Source organism: Galeopterus variegatus, unplaced genomic scaffold (assembly GCF_000696425.1).
Source record: "Galeopterus variegatus unplaced genomic scaffold, G_variegatus-3.0.2 Scaffold1523, whole genome shotgun sequence".
Taxonomy (NCBI): Eukaryota; Metazoa; Chordata; class Mammalia; order Dermoptera; family Cynocephalidae; genus Galeopterus; species Galeopterus variegatus.
Window position 1 is genome coordinate 352,446 of NW_007727634.1, and position 15,866 is coordinate 368,311.

General features: G+C 35.6%; 1 protein-coding gene across 1 annotated transcript in view; it reads left to right on the forward strand.

Annotated features, from left to right (window-relative positions):
- The first annotated feature begins 2,365 nt into the window (after positions 1-2,365).
- Positions 2,366-15,866, forward strand: part of LOC103594291 (glutamate carboxypeptidase 2-like) — a 26,536-nt gene continuing 13,035 nt past the window's right edge. Inside the window, exons 1-4 of the mRNA XM_008577502.1 lie at positions 2,366-2,518; positions 5,112-5,220; positions 9,217-9,403; positions 14,984-15,085. Of these exons, the coding sequence (XP_008575724.1) occupies positions 2,401-2,518; positions 5,112-5,220; positions 9,217-9,403; positions 14,984-15,085 (516 nt within the window). The 5' untranslated portion in view covers positions 2,366-2,400. The remainder of the gene's footprint in view (positions 2,519-5,111; positions 5,221-9,216; positions 9,404-14,983; positions 15,086-15,866) is intronic.

Here is a 15,866-nt window from a genome sequence, read left to right on the forward strand (position 1 = left end):
GTCCCTTGGTGACACAGGCAATCACACAGCAAGGCCTTGCAAGAGCCCTTGTTAATGTGCTCACTAGCTCTCCTTATAAAGCCACCAGTTCACACTGGCGATAACCCATTAAAACCATTAATCTGTTACTCCATGGATGAATTAATCCATTCATGACACCATAATCTTCACGATCCAATCACCTTTTAAAGGCCCTACCTTTCAGTACTGCCACACTGGGAATCAAGCTCCTACACGAGCCTTCTAGGGGACAAACATTCAGACCATAGCAGGGTATAAAATGATACTTGAGCTTCTTACTTCCTAAACTTCTATATACATTTTAAAAAATAATAAGCTAGTTTTATCTTACTAATAAAAATTAACAGAGAAAAAAATCTACATTTGATTTAAATGTTAAAAACATTTTTCCTTAAAATATCTTCTTTTACTATCCCATTCCATCATTAAATTGGGAAGAGTATTGCTAAATTTTCTATTTCTCAGAATTCCAAAGCAAAGATTCTCTCCACAAAGAGTGAGATTGAGAATTATTTACTTTGAAAGAGTGGACAAACCATTAAGGAACATTCTCATTTATCTATGCCCTATCTTTTTTGCTTAAGTCATGGAATGAGTGAACATCTGTCACATAGCAAATGTCAATTAAAAATATCTGGAGGGATTAGTACCAAAATGTTTACAGTATTTACATCTGGAGGGTGATATGGTATGAGGAAGGACAAAATGCTTGGCAAGCAAGGGTAGGCAGCTCAGACAGGACTACATCCAAACTTTAAGTTAATCATCTGACTCCTAGACCTAGGCTTCTTCTGATACTACAGGCAAATTCAGTAAATGTACACTAGATCAATGGAAGCTGTGTAGTGTATGGAGTAAGACAGATACCGTATTAAATCTTAGTTTGATGACTTTGGATGATTCACTTAATCTCACTAAATTTCATTTTTTCTGTGTGTCAAATGGAAAGATAGGACAAACCTTGAAGTGTTCCCATGATGATTAAATGAGAAAATGTATATAAAGTGCACCACTAATAATAAATGCTCAATAAATATTAGCTAGTACTATTCTGCCATTTCTGGTTAGATTTGACAATGGGAACATTAGGAAAGATATAATAAATATAGGGTTTTGTTAGAAAAGGACTAAGAAACTCCCTTTTCCCCTGTTCTATGTTATGTAAGAGTTGTCTTGCTCAAGTAAACTGTTCACAGATTAATTTTCCCACATTTCTACATTTCTTTACTCAGGAATTCTTTGTCAAAGTACCCAAGACTCTACAATGCAGCCCATCTTTCCCCACTCTCATCCTGCTCTCTCCCTTTTCTAAAGCAAGCTATTAGCTATTCTTTGAATATACTCTGAGTTTCTGGCCTTTGTCTACCCTGCTGGCCCACAGCCCCTAATGTTTCTTCTCATCTTCTACCTGCACCTCACTGTCTTGTTCAAATCCTACCAGCACTTCACTGTCTTGATAAAATCAATGCTTCCATAAAAGCATGCCTAGTCAATGCATGGTCTCCCTCATGGATTATGAGAACACACTTGATTTTATAAAGCATGCGATTATTCTCTCTCTTTAGATATTATTATTATTATTATTAATTTATAATGGGGATAAAATTATGTGTGATTGATTCTTCTGGTTAATTCAATAGAGATTGATTTCCTATCTGTAGAATGAAAGAGACCAAACACTGCTGGGATATGAAAATGAACTCTTTGACTTAGACAAATCACAATGTTATTTCTTTAAAAGTGGTTTTGCTATGTAAATAGAGGATAATCCCCTACTTTTTTTTTTTTTAAATAACAATGATATTTATCAGGAGAAAGAGCAAGGTGGTAATACACATTGATGCCAAACCTCCCTGACTTTCCAAAACAGTGCAAGGACTTTCTGCTTGACTTTACTCGGTATAGTACTATGAAGGATTTTACAGGATTTCAGAGCTGAGAAAAAGTAAGGAGATGATCTAGTCTTTTTTAACAACTAGCCTTGGGCCAGGTCCTTATGTGTTTTCCCAGGAAGACAGAGGAGGAGCGTCCTACTGAATCACAGGAGTGGAGAGATGAGAGTAGCGCGCTCTCTCCCCCTCTCTGTCCCTCTCTGTCCCTCTCTCCGTCCCTTTCTGTCTCTCTCGTTTTTAAGTAAGCAAGAGCTAGACGTTTTCAAGAATAACTTCTTTTGGAAGCGCCTCTCGAAATGGGCCGGGTTCTTTTCTCCTGGAGGCGGACGTTGCCTCCCTCTCTCTCGGATTGGTTCAGAGTCCGCTATAAAGACTCTCAGGGCGGAGGAACCAGAGCCCAGGGCAGGAGCTAACGTTGCGGCGGGTTCAGGGAGCGCCGTGGGGCCGCAAGGAGGCGCGGGTCGCGGGAGCCTCGGTTGGCGCCGGGATGTGGAACCTGCTGCCCGAGACCGACTCGGCCGCGGTCACCGGGCGCCGCCCGCGCCTGCTCTGCGCTGGGGCCCTGGTGCTGGCCGGCGGCCTCTTCAGCCTCGGCTTCCTCTGCGGTAGGGGCGCGCTCCCCGCGGTCCTCGGCGCCTCCCCAGCAGCTCCGCGGCCCTGGGACCCGCGGGCCGGCTGCCTGTGGGGTCCTGCTGCTGATGTCCCCGAGGGGCGGCGCTTTGGGCGCGGGCCACGTGGGGAGGGGCCCCCGCAGTTAAGTGGTGCCAGCGTTGCCTGGGGGGCGGTGCAGGGTTGAGCTCTACACGGGCTGCTTGTAGGACGGAATCACCCAGGTCAAGGCGTAGAATGGAGAGAACCTGAAACTGGACTTAGAAAGGTTTCGCCGCCTCGAACCCTGCCAAACACTGCACTTTCGGTACAAGCGGCAGATCTCTGCGGGCTGTTAAACCAGGTCGCCCAGGGAGCTTTGCACAAAGCGGCTCTTAAAGTGTTCTTGGTTTTTATCTAGTCCTGTAGCACGTGGGGCTGCTTCAGGCGTATGGTAGAATTCAGGGCGTTGCTGAAAGGGAGTCTTTTTCCCTTCCCGTTCCCTCCTTGAGAATAACAGGCACATTTGCGAACTGGGTGAATTATTGTCGGTCTCTAACCAGATTTTTATCAGCAGGCCTTTCGGTACAAGCGGCAGATCTCTGCGGGCTGTTAAACCAGGTCGCCCAGGGAGCTTTGCAAAAAGCATCTCTTACCTGCCTGGGGTTTTTATATAGTCGTTGACAGTACCTGGGGCTGCTTCGGGTGTATGGTAGAATGCAAGGCATTGCTGCAAAGGAAATCTTTTTTCTCTTCGCGTTCTTTAGTCCTTGGTAGTAACAGAGGCACATTTGGGAACGGGGTGAATTATTGTCAGCGCTCTGACCAGATCTTTACCGACAGGTTTTGTGTTGTTCCCAGTGTACTGATTTACAGACTTAACCCAACTCTCCAAGAAAATCAGCAAGATTTTCACCAAGTTTGCACAGGCAAACTCGGGCCCTTAAATTCTAATTTCGAGTCTGCCACTTCTTAATGGCCTTGAACAAATTGCTGAGTCTCTCAGCTTCAGTTTCCCTATCTTCATGACAAGGATAATGCTGTCTACAGCTTATAACTAATAGCAAATGAAATAGCACAGCACTGGGGCTTTGGGCGCTTTATTTCTTCTTGGAAAGGAGATGAGCCTGATCGGACTTTAATGCACAGGATTAGCCTAAGAAAGGTACTGCCAGGTAGTTCACTCCTGCTCTGAATTTGTATCCCCTTTCTGGAGTTTAAAAGACCAGGGCTGGCCCAGCTGGGTTCACTCAAATTTAGCCTCTTCTAATTTGCTGTATGACCTTGGCATCATTAAGAGACATTTGAGCCACACAGTTCGTACCTAACATGTGGTTATTAGTAACCACCTGGGGTTGTTTTGGGACTTTAAAAAGTGCCCAATAAGGATACATTTTAAATTGTTTCCATTTCTTCCACTTCAAAAACGGGAAGTAGACTTGGCAAGGTTGGCTTGGGGATTACAATCTTCTGGGTCTCTTAAAGACATTTTATTCTTCTTGATATTGCCCTCACCCCCAACCTTGTATTCACTACTCAGTGGCTGACATAGACTAGGTTCTTATTGTTTCTTTTTTCTTAGGATTCTCTGCTCTCCTCTCCTCCACAGGCTTCCATCCTTTTCATCCTGTCCACCTTTCAAGCATCTCATCCTCAGTGTGTTCTTCCCTGATCCACAGTGTAATGCAAGTCTTTTTGTTTATGCACAGGTGGAATCATATATCCCTTTGGGTAGAGTCCTGGATTTTAATATGCACGCATATGTGTGTGTGTGTCTGTATGTATGTGATTAATAATTGGAAAGCTCCATGAAAGTTGGCTGAGCCTTGACTTTGCAACAATCTTATTTCCAGATCATATAATTTATTTAAAAATATCCCGTAATGATGCTGTATCTCTGTGTGATTAAACACCAACTGCAGGAGCTAATGCCTCTACGTGACCTGGCTATCCATTGCCTCTGGCTTCCTGTGTGCACTGGATGTCTCACGGAGATGTTGGGCAAATTGTAGCTTTACTGTAGCTTTCTGAACTTGGATTTCTGATGCCTATTCAACTGGAAACGCAAAAATCTCAACACATTTTGTTTTAGTTTGAGAACCAGAGCAAATTAGATGTCTGAGTTGCCTTCAACACTTTGAAATAATTCAAGTACTTGAAATATATTCACAATGATTTCATTGTAGATATTTATTAAAAGCTTATTGTGGGTCAACAGAGGAGCAGCCACTGAAGACAGAAGCTTTATAGAGAAAGGTGGATCTACTTTTCACTTTCATTTTCAAAAAATCTTATTATCCCCATTAGTTGAAACATTAATACAATATTTAATTTTAGTGCTGGTTTCCTCATTCAACATTTCTTAGAATAATAAAAACACCTGTCTTGAAATTGGATAACGAATATGTTGCAATTGGTTTGTATTTTAAAAATGTGTTTGCATGATATTTTTTCATTGGAAGTAGGCAAGAGAAGTTAAACTTAAGAAAATCTCAGCTAACACCAGAGGTAATTAATAACCTGTGTTTTGCATATGAAAGAAACAACAATAAAAAATAAGACTCGTCTATAAACTCATATCTCACTCCTACATTTGTATGTATTTTACAGGGTGGTTTATAAAATACTCCAGTGAAGCTGCTTACATTGTTCCACAGCACAGCATAAAGAAGGCGTTCTTGGATGAATTGAAAGCTGAGAACATGAAGAAGTTCTTATAGTAAGCAGATACTTGAAAGTCTACATGGACAGTTCGTTGAAAGAATTTATCATTCTGTTTAAAGTTTTAATCCAATACGTTATGTACAGAAACTGGCTATTTATTAAGTTTTGTCTGTTGAGGATCTTGTGTCACATTATTTCTGGACAAGATTATACTTTTCAGGTAAACTTTATCATTGCAGAAGTTTTAGAGCAGGAGTCAGCAAAACATTTTCTGTAAAAGAGCCAGCCTTGGGGCCCGCCCGGTGGCGCACTGCGCTAGTGCGCCGCTTGGGAAGCGTGGTTGCGCTCCCACCAAGGGTTCAGATCCCACATGGACCAGTTCCTGCTCACTGGCTGAGCAAGGCGCGGGGGCAACACCGAGGGTTGCGATCCGTTGCCGGACACAGAAAAAGATAACAACAACAACAAAAAAAAAGAGCCAGCCTTTGTAGGACAGTTGATGTCTGTCACAACTGCTCAGCTCTGCCATTGTAGCACAAAAGAGGCCAAAGAAAATACGTAAACAAGTAAGTGAGTCAGTTCTCCTAAAGCTTTGTTTTGGGTAGTGAAGTTTGAATTTTATATAATTGATGTATTACAAACTATCGTTCTTTTGTTTATTTTACCTATTTAAAATGTAAAATAAAAAAAAGAAAAACTACAAAACTTCTTAGCTTGTGAATAGTACAAAAATAGCCAGGGGGCCAGATTTGGTCAGTGGAACTTAAATTGCTGACTTATTAGTGAAAAAAATAAGTTTAGACTTTGGAGTCAGACAAACTTGAGTCTAAATTCCATTTTTGCCCATTGACAAAGTAACTTGGGGTGAATATTTAACATTCTTAAACCCTCAGTTCCACATCTGTAAAATGGAGATAATGATATTATTGTGATGAGGATAAAATTGGAGAACATATGTTTAACATATTTAAAAAAAAAAAAAACTAGCTCCCTGCCTCCTGAAATAGCTATTTCCAGTGTAGAACAAAAGAAATAACTGAGTAAATTTAAAAATAATTTACAACTAAAAACACTTCTATAAAATTATTATATATAACTGATTAGAATGCTTAGTTTTTTCAAAACATTAAGTCCTTTTCTTTGTTTCTTTTTTACAAATTGGCTTAGTACATGTGTTCAAAGTACTTGAAGTTCTTCTAGTGACTGAAGGATTCCGTAGTAAATGCAAGTTGTAATTTTGTGTGAAAAGATCATTATATGTACATAGATATGTATAGACTTGCATACACATAATCATACAAACACCTGTATATTAATTACAATAGAATTAAAACTATGAATAAAAATTTGCTAGGGCACTTCCCAGGTCTTTGGAAGGGCACTTTCAAGTGAGAGATCCTGAAGCTTAAACATTTTTATCTTTGTGGAAACCCCTCTTGCATCTATTCCACCATAATCATGTAGAATAGGTAAAATAAAAGTGGAGGTCTGGCAAGATATGGTCTTCACTCCTTGACAGCTACTGCCCCTGCTATGGGCTTCCTTTCCTAATTTGTTATGTGGATTGACCAACAAAGAAAAAAATGACAGCCTTCCTTTGTTTCTTTTTCTGAACCCTCAAGCAAGATCTAAGCAATCAGCTTCTTGTTTATTCCCCTTTACTATAACCAAGCTCATCAAGCTGTTCAGAACTCTAGGATGTTATCATTAACACACAAAAGAAAGAGATTAAGAGAGCTCTCACTCACCTCTCCAAGGATGCAAGAATTTCCAGAGGACTCCAGGGCTCTTCAGACTTCCAATTTTCCATTTGTCCATCAGAGAGATTCCGATCAAAATAAACCCAAGGATCAAAGGCCATTAAAGCCTGGGACCTTCTATCTTGTTCCCTGTTATAATCTTTTGTTGTTCTTTTAAAGATACCCACTGTCTCTGAGTTAAGTAATTCTCCTATCCTCCGAATAGTGGATAGCAGGATTAATTAGGAGGAGCATTTTCAATCTGTCTGTAGTGCCCCGTTGTCCTGGGTTTTCTCTTCTGTATTGTAAGCAACCGGTTGAATGGTTGAATTGACAGGTCTGTTCATTATTTTGCATCTCTCCAGAGAGACTTTCCTTCTCTGCCTTATTTTGAAGACAAGGTTGTTTTAAAAGAGCATTTTAGATTTCTGGTCTCAGAATTTCACTGGTGTGTTTTTGAATTCTAGTTCCACCTTTTACTAGCTGCCCTTAAATCATGTAACTCCTCCAAACACTGCTCCATCATTTGTAAATCAGATACAATGTATTAAAACAGGAATACCAATAGCTCCCTTTATGAATTTAGATAATGTGACCATACTTTGGACTTATTTAAATCAGCCAGACAGGGATATATATATGAACAAATTTTTGCTATTTTGACAAATTTGTACATTATTATTCTCACTCTTTTTAACTTTAAAAACTTGATATTCTAATAGGATTAACAAGTTACTTGTGAAACACATCTCAAGTGATTTTAAAAAGTTAAGAACTGCTGTTTATTATCAGTTATCTTACTGAGTTTCAAAGCTTTGTGAAGTAGTGAGATAGTGATATTTTCTCCATGTACAGATGAAAAGTTTAAGACATAGCTAGGGTTCCACACCAAGTTAGTGACATATCTGTAATACATCACTTTTATAATATATGATGATTAATTTATTTATCGTTTGAAACACCGTTTTTCTACTCATCTTTTCCAGGATCTGTTTTGCTTCAAATTAGTGGGTCACAACCCTGATGATAATACAATGTTGTGTTCTAGTTGTTAGTGACAAAACTGTTACAAGATATTTCACTTATAATAAATTCTGAAAAGGATCGCCTCCTCCTTTGTTGTGAGTAGGTTCAAGATCCCCCATGCAACTCTTCTTGCACGTAGGAACAGAGCTATAGTTGTTAATTTGGGAATTATGCATAGTATGGGTCCTAGTTATGTTGCAGTTTGTGATTTGTGTAATGTAGAAGAAAACAGCAGCATGTTGGCTTTTTTCTGTTTTCTCTGCAAGTATACATGGATGAAGGGATGTATAGAGACTCCTTAACTGCCTCATGTTTGTGCCCATTTTGTTACCAAATTTTACAAATAAACATTAGAAATTCCATGTTAGGTATTACACCCCTAAAAATGTACCAAATGAGGATTTGAATTCTATTTTTATAAATAAAATTTAAATAATTTAAATATAATTATTAAAAGTAAACTAATCAGAAATCCATTTCTCTTTTTAATATTGAGAGTTATTTCCCTTCATAGTTGATTTTCCAAACTAAAAAATTAAGATACACAGTAGAATGAAACATTTGAAATTAAAAACACCAGGGTCTAGACGTGTTAAATGAGATATTATTCTACTCATGAAAATATTTCCAGTAGCCAAATTTTGGCCACACGGTTTCTTTGTTAAAGATATTCCTCTTCAGATAATTTCTTGTCTTTGATTTTAAGTATATTACTCTGCATAATGGATGGACTGCAAGAGATTCAGTCTGAGCTTGTATCAATATATTCAGATTATTTAATGAAGATACTTTATAAATGGCTCCTAATCAAAAAATTCCTCGCTTGCCTGTAATTTAAAGTATTTAAATATATTTAATTATTAGTTATTCCTGCCATGTCACAGCTTGGTCTTAGGATAAAATATTTTTTCATCTATCACATATATTTCATACAGTGAAATAAACATATCATTCCATAAAAGTTCTATGAGGCATGGGTCTTCAGGAAAGAATATGACACTTTACTCATGTACCCTATGGGATATACCTGTAGGATTGCATATGGCGATACTGTGCAAAGATCAGTTTCTCCAATTTTTCTCTTGAATTAGTACAAATTATGGTATAAACTTTAAAGCAGACTTTGAAAATCTGTTTGCTGCAAGAATGCCTGTAGTACCGCATTGCTTTTTGAACATATCACACTTCAAAGTATTTTCGTATAAATCTGCCTTGTTTTGTTGTTGATTTGGGATAAAGGCTGACTAAAAATTAATTTCTAACCACTTTCAATTTTTGTTCACCAGTAATTTTACACGGATACCACATTTAGCAGGAACAGAACAAAACTTTCAGCTTGCAAAGCAAATTCAATCCCAGTGGAAAGAATTTGGCCTGGATTCTGTTGAGTTAGCCCATTATGATGTCCTGTTGTCCTACCCAAATAAGACTCATCCTAACTACATCTCAATAATTGATGAAGATGGAAATGAGGTAAAAAAAACAAAAGAATAAAGAAAACTTTTTCCCCTCCCAGTCTTTGCACTTTTCAAATACCTTCTATGAAAAAAATGCCCTATCCCATTTCCAAATATCGATAGAAATCAATATTATTTAAAACTTTTGGATAATATCTTTAATATCTCATTATCAGTGTCAACTACTTTCTTATGGTGTTTCAATTTAATGTGATATTGGAAAGATTCTGAAACAATAATGCTTGATGACAGTTATTTTTTATGTTTTAGTATTGCACACCAATATCAAATATTATATACTAGTAAACTTCCAAGCAACCAAAATAGATACATTTTTAACAGGTTTAGACTGAAAAGACACTGCCCAGGTTTGGGGTTGCTAGGAAATTCACAGACACAGTGTGCAGTCTGAGCCAGCAGGTTTTCTTTTCTTTTTTTTGGGGGGGGGGTGGGGGTGGAAATGGCCAGTTCTGAGCTGACAGGTTTTTATTGGTACATAATGATTAAGGCCAGGAGAGAGATCTAATGTCCTCATCACAAAGAAATGATTTTCTTTTGTAATAGTGAATATGCTAATTACCCTGATTTGATCATCACACATTGTATACATGTATTGAAATATAACTCTGTACCCCACAAATACATATAATCAATATATTTCATTTTTTAAAAAAAAAGCATGAAAATGATTGTCTCAAATGACCATGTCTACAGCTGTGTGCCAAGAAATTATGTGTGGGCATTTGGAAGGGAAGAGTGTTCGGAGACAAGGTGTATAGAGTATCTACTCTAAAGAATTTACAATCTTGTTTTCAAGTTGGAGCACATACTTGAAAAAGAGAAGATAATGCAGATAATTGAGATACTTCTTATCCTGATTTATACAATATGAAAACTCATAAAATACAACTCATGTATTTTTAGATATATAGCATACATTAGTTTTAGAGCTACCATATCTAGAATAGTCCTTTTCAATTTAGATAGCTTCCTTCAGTCCTTTTATTCCTGAGCCTTACAAATTATATATAGCTTCAAATATGTTCAGCTTAATCAGTGAACTAAAATTGTCATGTGTTTTAAATATATATTTAAATTTTTAAAAAAGTCGACCTCCCTTTATTGGCTAATGAATGACTAATGAATCATTCTCTCATTTTTTTAAATTTATTGAAATATAATTGATTATACATATTTGTGCAGTTCAGAGTTGACTATCGATACTTGTTTTCAGTATGTGATGATCAACAGGTTAATTAGCCTATTGGTCATAGCAAAATGTAATCATTCTTTGTGTTCATTAGCTGATTTCTCCCTAACCCCCTCCCCCTTTCCTTCCTGTAGTAGCACAGTCTGTTCTCTCTTCTGAAAGTTCAACGTATAATTGTGATTGTTGTTTTTGTTTGTTTGTTTGTTTCTTTCTTTTTCTTTCTTTGTTTACTTATTTCTTAGCTCTCACTAGTGAGTGAGAACATGTGATATTTTTCTTTCTGTTGGCCATTTGTATGTCTTCCATTGAGAAATACCAGCTCAGCTCCTTTGCCCATTTTTCAATTGGATTATTTTTTTTAATGTTGTTTGAGTTCCTTGTATATTCTGGATATTAATTCCTTGTGAGATATGTAGTTTGCAAATATTTTCTCCCATTCTGTAGGTTGTCTTTTCATTCTGTAGATCATTTCTTTTGCTTGCAGAAGCTTTTCAGTTTGATATAACCCCATTTGTTTATTTTATGTTTTGTTGCCTGTGCTTTTGGAGTCTTATTCACAAAGCCCGTGACCAGTCCTACCTTCCTAGGTATTCTTCTAGGAATTTTATAGTTTCAGGTCTCATATTTAAGTCTTTAATCTGTTTTAAGTTAATTTTGGTATAGGGCAAGAGGTACGGGCTAGATATCCATATGAAGATGAATTAATATGCTGTTATGTTTTGCAGTCAGTGAATATAATAGCATGCCAAAATTTTAAAAATGATTTGGAGCTTTCTATACAATAACTGCTATTTTAAATCATAGTAGTTAACAGTTTAACTTTAAAAATATTATTAAACTATTTCAAAATGTAAAAGTATTTTTAAAAAGGTATGGGGAATACCAGTACATATCACATAGGTTCATAACATTTATAAAATAAGTGGTGGCATATTTATCCAACTAAGTTAAGTACTAAGGGGTCTTTAAAAGTATGACATAATAAAATATTGACAGTGTTAAAAATGTACAAGTACTCAAACTTCTGTTTTGATCTATCAGATTTGAGGATTGTCTATTTACAATGAGAAAAATAGAAGACTTGTTTTTCTTTTATTTTTTTCTTCCTCACCTCTCAATTTTGACTGTACTATTGCTTTTATTATTTTATTTCATTATTTATTTTTGCTGTTACAAGTGTTTTTAAACTTGTGAAAAAGCCTGTCACATAGTACAAAATGAATCATGTAGAAGCTTCATGTTGGATATTTTCCTGAATTAAGATTCTTAATTTTTTAAGTTATATTATTTCATTTTTATTTATATCCTAGTTATACATACACATAATCCCATAGATCTTTAGAGTGCCTTGCTTTCTCTCTATTTTCTCCTTTCCAGAGGCAATCACTATTGAACTATCAGTTGATTCTTTTGGTATTTACCTATATTTCTATAAGTAACAAGCCTATGTTGCTTTTTTTTCTGATTCGGGCGTTATCTATTGGCATTATGACAATTCAGCTCTCTCTATACCCATCCCTCTGTCCAACCACCAGTGCTCTCTTGCTATCTCCCATCTCCCAGTGTGGTTTAAATGTTATGACTGACTATTCACAGCTGAGCTTTGTGGTAAACTATGATTCTTTTTACCATCCTGCATGATACAGAAAAGTTCCCCTCCCCACAGGCAACAAATGTTATTAGTATTTTGTGGATCCTATCAGAGATATTTTTAATGTATATACATACATTGTTTCACCTTTGTTCATGCAGAGATAATATACCACATACATTGAACTGTATATTGCTTTTTTTATGTCAAAATAAGTAAATTGAAATTTGTAAACCACAGTTGCTTTGGATATACTCAGGATACATAATTTGAGGCTACTAGTGAATTTTGGAAAGTGAACAATGCTCTAAGACTGCTATATATTCTACCTTTGATAAAGTCAATGAAAAAAGTTATTTCGTTGACCTTAAAAAAACTTTTCCTGGTTATTAGAATAACTCATAAACTTGCTGTAAAATTTGCTGTTGCACAGCGGTGCTGAAAAATTGAAGATTACTATAAAGGCAAATCAAGAGAGACAAGCTTGAATACTCCCTTGCTTGAAAGACTTGCTGATATAATGACTTTGTTTCTAGATAGATTTTTACTACACCTTAGCATGGTTTCTCAGTTCCTCTTAACATTATTCCCAGTGATTCAGATGAGTTTGTCCCCTATGTGGATCACAGAATAAGTACAGGAAATTTGGAAGATGTGAGGGTTTTTGGGAGTAGTACTTGATTTGGTTTTATTTTAGGTTCTATCAGCCACAGGAAAGGGAGATAACTGGTGCTGTAATTAAGGTCAGCCCAGATTCACTCCCCGTTCCCATCATCTTTGTATCATTGCACTGGCCAGGACCTATAGTATAATGTCAAAAGAAGTAGTGATAGCGAGTAGGCTGGACCTTCTGGTCTTGAAGGGAATGCCTTTACTGTTTCACCATTAATTTTAACATTTTCTGTAATCTTTATCAGGTTAACTTAATTCACTTCCTTTCCAAGTTTACTACTACCTTTTTCTATGGATTTATGTTGGATTAACAACACATTTTCTTCTGAGATGAGCATGTAATTTTTCTTTCTTAATCTGATGATGACATTAAGTGATATTCTAATGTTAAACTAGCCTTACATTTTTGGAACTTGTAATATTAGTCAGTAATAGGGTTTTAAATTTACATATCCATATATATTCAATTGATATTCATCACATGATTAGTCTGTATTTTTATAATTTACTTGTTGGGTCATAGTTTCTGGAGTATATTTTTTATAAAATAAGTTGAGTTTTTAATATTCTCTGATAGGTTGTATATTCTTGTGTTAGTTTTTACAAGTTTTTTAACGTGCCTTTTTCCATTTTATTTAAATTTTCAAATTTATGGTCTTAGTTATTCTTAGTATTTTCTTATCTTTTTTAGTCTGTGCATATCTGTAGATCTGCTTTTTTATAACTAATATTATTTATTTGTGCTTTTACCATATTTTTTATTGATCTCAAAAAAGATATGCCAATTTTACTAGTGTATTTAAAGAATAAACTTCTGTTTGACAATTTTTTCTTATATATCTGTGATTTATGTTTTATTATCAGCACCGCACTCTCCCGAGTGAGCCACGGGCCAGCCCGATTTATGTTTTATTAATTCTGTTCTTAATTTAGAATTTCCTCTTTTACTTTTTTTTGTGTTTACTCTGCTGTTGTTTATAACATCCTCAATTGAATGCTTAGTTTATTGATGTTCAACTTTTTCTAATATAAATATTTACAGCCCTAAGTTTTTCTCTAAGAACCACTTCAGCTAGATCTCACAAGTTTGGGCGAGAAGTATTTTAGTTATCATTAATATCTAAATATTTTCTAATTCACATATTTAATTCTTTGATCCTGAACTATTTAGTAGTATTTTAAAATTCTGAATTTAAATATTGTTTTCCTTATCTGATCTGATTTCTAAATTAAATGTATTGTGATCAGATAATGTGGTTTGCAGACACTAATTCTTTGACAGTTGTTGAGGCTTTCTTAAGGGCCTAATATGTGGTCAATTTTTATAAATGTTCTGTAATTCATTGGAAAAATATATATTTGTCAGTTGTTTGGTTTAATGTTTTATTTTCATTCGTTTGAGTTTATTATTTGGCTGAAATCTCCTTTATCCTTCATGTGCTCTCATTTTGACTGCTTTCTTTATTAATTACAGAAAAAGAAATGTTAAATTATCTCATTATAATGGTGTACTTTTAAAATTTTTTCTTTGTAATTCTGTCAGTTACTGCTTTCTATAGTTTGAGTCTCTATTATCTGATGTAAACAAATTTAGAATTCTTGACCTTCTCTATCTCTTAATAAGATTCTTTGAGTTTGTGCTAAAATTCATGTTATAAAATAATTTCTTTTTTAAGTTAGCATTTGCTTGGTATTTCTTTTTCAGTTTTGTTAGTTTCAAACTTGCCCATGTTTAAATCACTCCTTGTAAAATGGTACATGCTGATTTTATTTAGTCAAACATACTGTTTTTTAATCTTTTTTTTTTTCCATTTGCATTATTTGAAATTCCCTGTGTGCGGTATTTAGGTTCCTTCTGCATTCTTATTGTATATGTTTTGTTTTGATTTTAGCTTTGTCTCCCTAAGTAGATTTACCATTTTGAAGGGTCTGTAATTTATTCATCTCATGAATTCCTCACAGCTTCTAGCACAGTGCTGGATATCTGATATGTATTATCAAAATACCAAAGGATTGATTGACCCTCTACTGACCGAAGAGATAATGCACATTTTTTTCTTGTTTGATTGTAGTAATCAAACATTAACTGATTTACTTTTGATTATTGTATTTTCTTTATCTAGATTTTCAACACATCATTATTTGAACCACCTTCTCCAGGATATGAAAATGTCTCAGATGTTGTGCCACCTTTCAATGCTTTCTCTCCACAAGGATTGCCAGAGGTAAAAATGCAACACAATAAAATAAAAATGACAAACAAAAGCCCTCATTCCCCTTATACATGCAGGCAATAATTAAAGAGTAATAAGGGGATTTTTGATGTAATCTAAATTCATTCTCTTGTTGCATTTAAGAAACTAGAATTTCTTAGTAAGAAAAAGGAATATTGACTTTTTTTTGGTTTGTGGTTTCTTCAAGATAAAATTTACTACAATGAGAAACACAAATCTCAAATGTACATTTATTGACTTTTGACATATGCGTACTATTGTGTAATCCAAACCCCATCAATGTATAGAATATTACCATCACCTCAGAAAGTTTACTTATGCCTCTTTTTAATCAAGTCCCTAGAGGCAGTCATTCTTCAGCTTTTTTTTTTTTTTTTTTTTTCCACCACAGATTAATTTTGCCATTCTAAAAGTTCATAAAATCATGCATTGCTTAACAACAGAGATATGTTCTGTACATTCTGAGAAATGTGTCCTGAGGTGATTTTGTTGTTGTGGAAGCATCATAGAGTGTGCTTACATAAACCTAGACAGTGTATCCTACTGCACACTCTGGCTACATGGTACAGCCTATGGCTCTGATCACCGTCTTATATGAGGCCTGCTGTTGACGTAAACATAATCATGAGGCATGTGACTATAAACAGAATTGTATGGCATATAAGTTTTTGGGTCTAGGTTCTTTCACTAGGCTTAGAGTCTGTGAGATTCGTATATTTTAAAATGTATCAGTAGTTTGTTTCATTTTATTGCTGAGTAATTGCCATTGTAT